This window comes from Nanorana parkeri, unplaced genomic scaffold (assembly GCF_000935625.1).
Source record: "Nanorana parkeri isolate BGI_ZX_2015 unplaced genomic scaffold, ASM93562v1 scaffold3505, whole genome shotgun sequence".
Taxonomy (NCBI): Eukaryota; Metazoa; Chordata; class Amphibia; order Anura; family Dicroglossidae; genus Nanorana; species Nanorana parkeri.
In genome coordinates this window covers 39,048-41,535 of record NW_017309773.1, presented here as the reverse complement: position 1 = coordinate 41,535, position 2,488 = coordinate 39,048, and the positions used below count along the sequence as shown (strand labels likewise).

At 47.7% G+C, this 2,488-nt stretch overlaps 1 protein-coding gene across 1 annotated transcript in view; it reads right to left on the bottom strand.

Annotated features, from left to right (window-relative positions):
- The window catches only part of MST1 (macrophage stimulating 1), a 24,584-nt gene that overhangs the window by 3,099 nt on the left and 18,997 nt on the right, over positions 1-2,488 (bottom strand). Inside the window, exons 10-15 of the mRNA XM_018575059.1 lie at positions 2,229-2,328; positions 1,934-2,058; positions 1,818-1,850; positions 849-963; positions 679-756; positions 459-605 (exon numbers count right to left, since the gene is read on the bottom strand). Of these exons, the coding sequence (XP_018430561.1) occupies positions 459-605; positions 679-756; positions 849-963; positions 1,818-1,850; positions 1,934-2,058; positions 2,229-2,328 (598 nt within the window). The remainder of the gene's footprint in view (positions 1-458; positions 606-678; positions 757-848; positions 964-1,817; positions 1,851-1,933; positions 2,059-2,228; positions 2,329-2,488) is intronic.

The window sequence follows — 2,488 nt, the reverse complement described above, 5'->3', positions numbered from 1 at the left end:
ACTCTTCTTCCTCGCTGGCCCCCCCCCAATTGGCGGAACGCCAGGGCCCGGTCGCAATTGCGACCGCTGCGACCCTGGTAGTTCCGCCAGTGGCTTAAGCCAACTAGAAACCCCAAGCTAACTTGAAGGCCTAACCTAACACTCAACCAAATTAGGAACCTAAACCCCAACACTGAACCCAACTAGAAGCTCCAATCCAACACTCAACATAGATAGGGACTGGAACTCAACCCAACTAGAAACGCCGTCCCCAAACTCAACTTTACTGCAAACCCCAACAGCCCGGAACCAAGCATAGACATTTATTTTTTCGGCTGATGATTTAACCTGCCAAACAAAGCTGAGTATATCGGGACCACGGACGTGTGGGAGCCAACATACTCCAAGTAGCTGGTGCCAGGAACAGCCACATATGGGTGACTGCAACAGACAAAAAGCCCTGTAAGCGCCTTTCTCACCTCTCCAGTTTCAACATCACCAGACTGGAGTCAGAGGGCCCACACATGATCTTGCTGATGGGTACGGACTGTTTATCGGGGTCATTTGGTGCTGGGTTGGTGAAGAGTGTTCCCACCATGGCGTGATATCCGGACAGATCGGCGTCACTGCAGGAGAGAGATGGCTGAGCACTGGATGGTACATAACCTATATACACGCCATATCTGTGCAACTTCTTACCATGAAGAGAAACACTGGCGAGTGCTGATCACCCAATTTTCCTTCACCAGGGACCCCCCACAGAAATGGTCTCCTTGTCTGGATGCAGAAAAAGAAAAAAAAAAACATGAAGTGAAAGTCGCCGTGAGCAGGAAGTGGAACGGGAATGGCTGCCCGGGGTCCCCACTGACCTGTTCCTCAGGCTCACAGTCCACGGCGAGTTTCCAGGATGACCACCAACTATCCGAGCTTTCTTGCTGGGAGATTTATCGACTCTTTTCCCACAAGAATCAAATGCGATGTTCTCTGCGAAGACACAAAGATTCCCCTTAACCAATCACAAACATTCTTCGAGTCCAGGGGAACAATACAATGAAGGTCGGGAGATGCTCCATCTATTCATCGAATGACCCATCTACCTCATCCACACAGCCCGATGATGAGCCGCAGCACATAGAGCCCAAGACTGGATGTAGCAGATTCAAACAATGTTACTTTGTATCTCTATCTCCCCCTCTGATCAATGTTTATAAACAATGTTACTTTGTATCTCTCTATCTCCCTCTGATCAATGTTTATATACAATGTTACTTTGTATCTCTATCTCCCTCTGATCAATGTTTATAAACAATGTTACTTTGTATCTCTCTCTCCCCCTCTGATCAATGTTTATAAACAATGTTACTTTGTATCTCTCTATCTCCCTCTGATCAATGTTTATAAACAATGTTACTTTGTATCTCTCTATCTCCCTCTGATCAATGTTTATAAACAATGTTACTTTGTCTCTCTATCTCCCTCTGATCAATGTTTATAAACAATGTTACTTTGTATCTCTCTATCTCCCTCTGATCAATGTCTATAAACAATGTTACTTTGTATCTCTCCATCATGTACATAGTTGGAGAGTCAGAAGGACGGGATGCACTGCACATGAATTGTCCACAACTGGTTGAGCCCCCGAATTGTGTTGGAAATATTTGAGGAAATAAAAGGAACAAAACATCTCATCATTAGACCTCCACCATCCTGAGACCAATATGGAGACTTCTGGGCTCCTCCTATTTTTCAGTCTGGTGTACGGATAGAATGATCTGATGATACAAACGAGGAGTCCTCCGGCCTCCATTGGGGGGAATTTGTACATCCAGAGGTCTCACCTGCTTCCTTTAGACTGATTGGAGGCCCCTCATCTGTCAGGAGAGAAAAGACAATTACTAATTGAATACTCGCAGAGTCTGGAATCACCAGCATGGCCGCCGTGCGCGTGACTTACCGCAATGTTTGATGGCGCAGTAATCGAAGGGTGTTTTGGGGTCCTTGGTGTAGCACCAGGGGCCATGACTGTCACCGTCCGGGTTCCGGCAGTAGTTTTCCTGCAGATTATCTCCAAACGTGAACCTGGAAACAGGAAACAGTCTCAGAGTTCATCGTATAGGAGCAGCGCCACTTATCTGGAACGGAATCAGCGTTATATGTGTTGGGGATTGTTCCGGAGCGCTCCCGATATTCACACTCTGGACGTTCTCCTTCCCTCCTCTAGACTTTGACATTTACAATGCGCGACGTACTGAATGTCATTGGCTTTCTCGCTCCAGTTGCGGCACGGAACCCCCTTCCTGGTCCTGTTGGCGGATCCGCTGTAGGTCTCCCCGTTCCCATGGAAGCATCCTGTGTGAAGAGACGAGACCTCTCAACGAGGAGGAAAAGATCCGAGACCACCGAGTGCAACTCCCTTGTTCCCATTGATGACGGAGAAGACGCTCGTGGTGGCCACAGACGTACCGATATGATCGACCCCGAAAAACCCGCCATTCCATCAATCCATCCT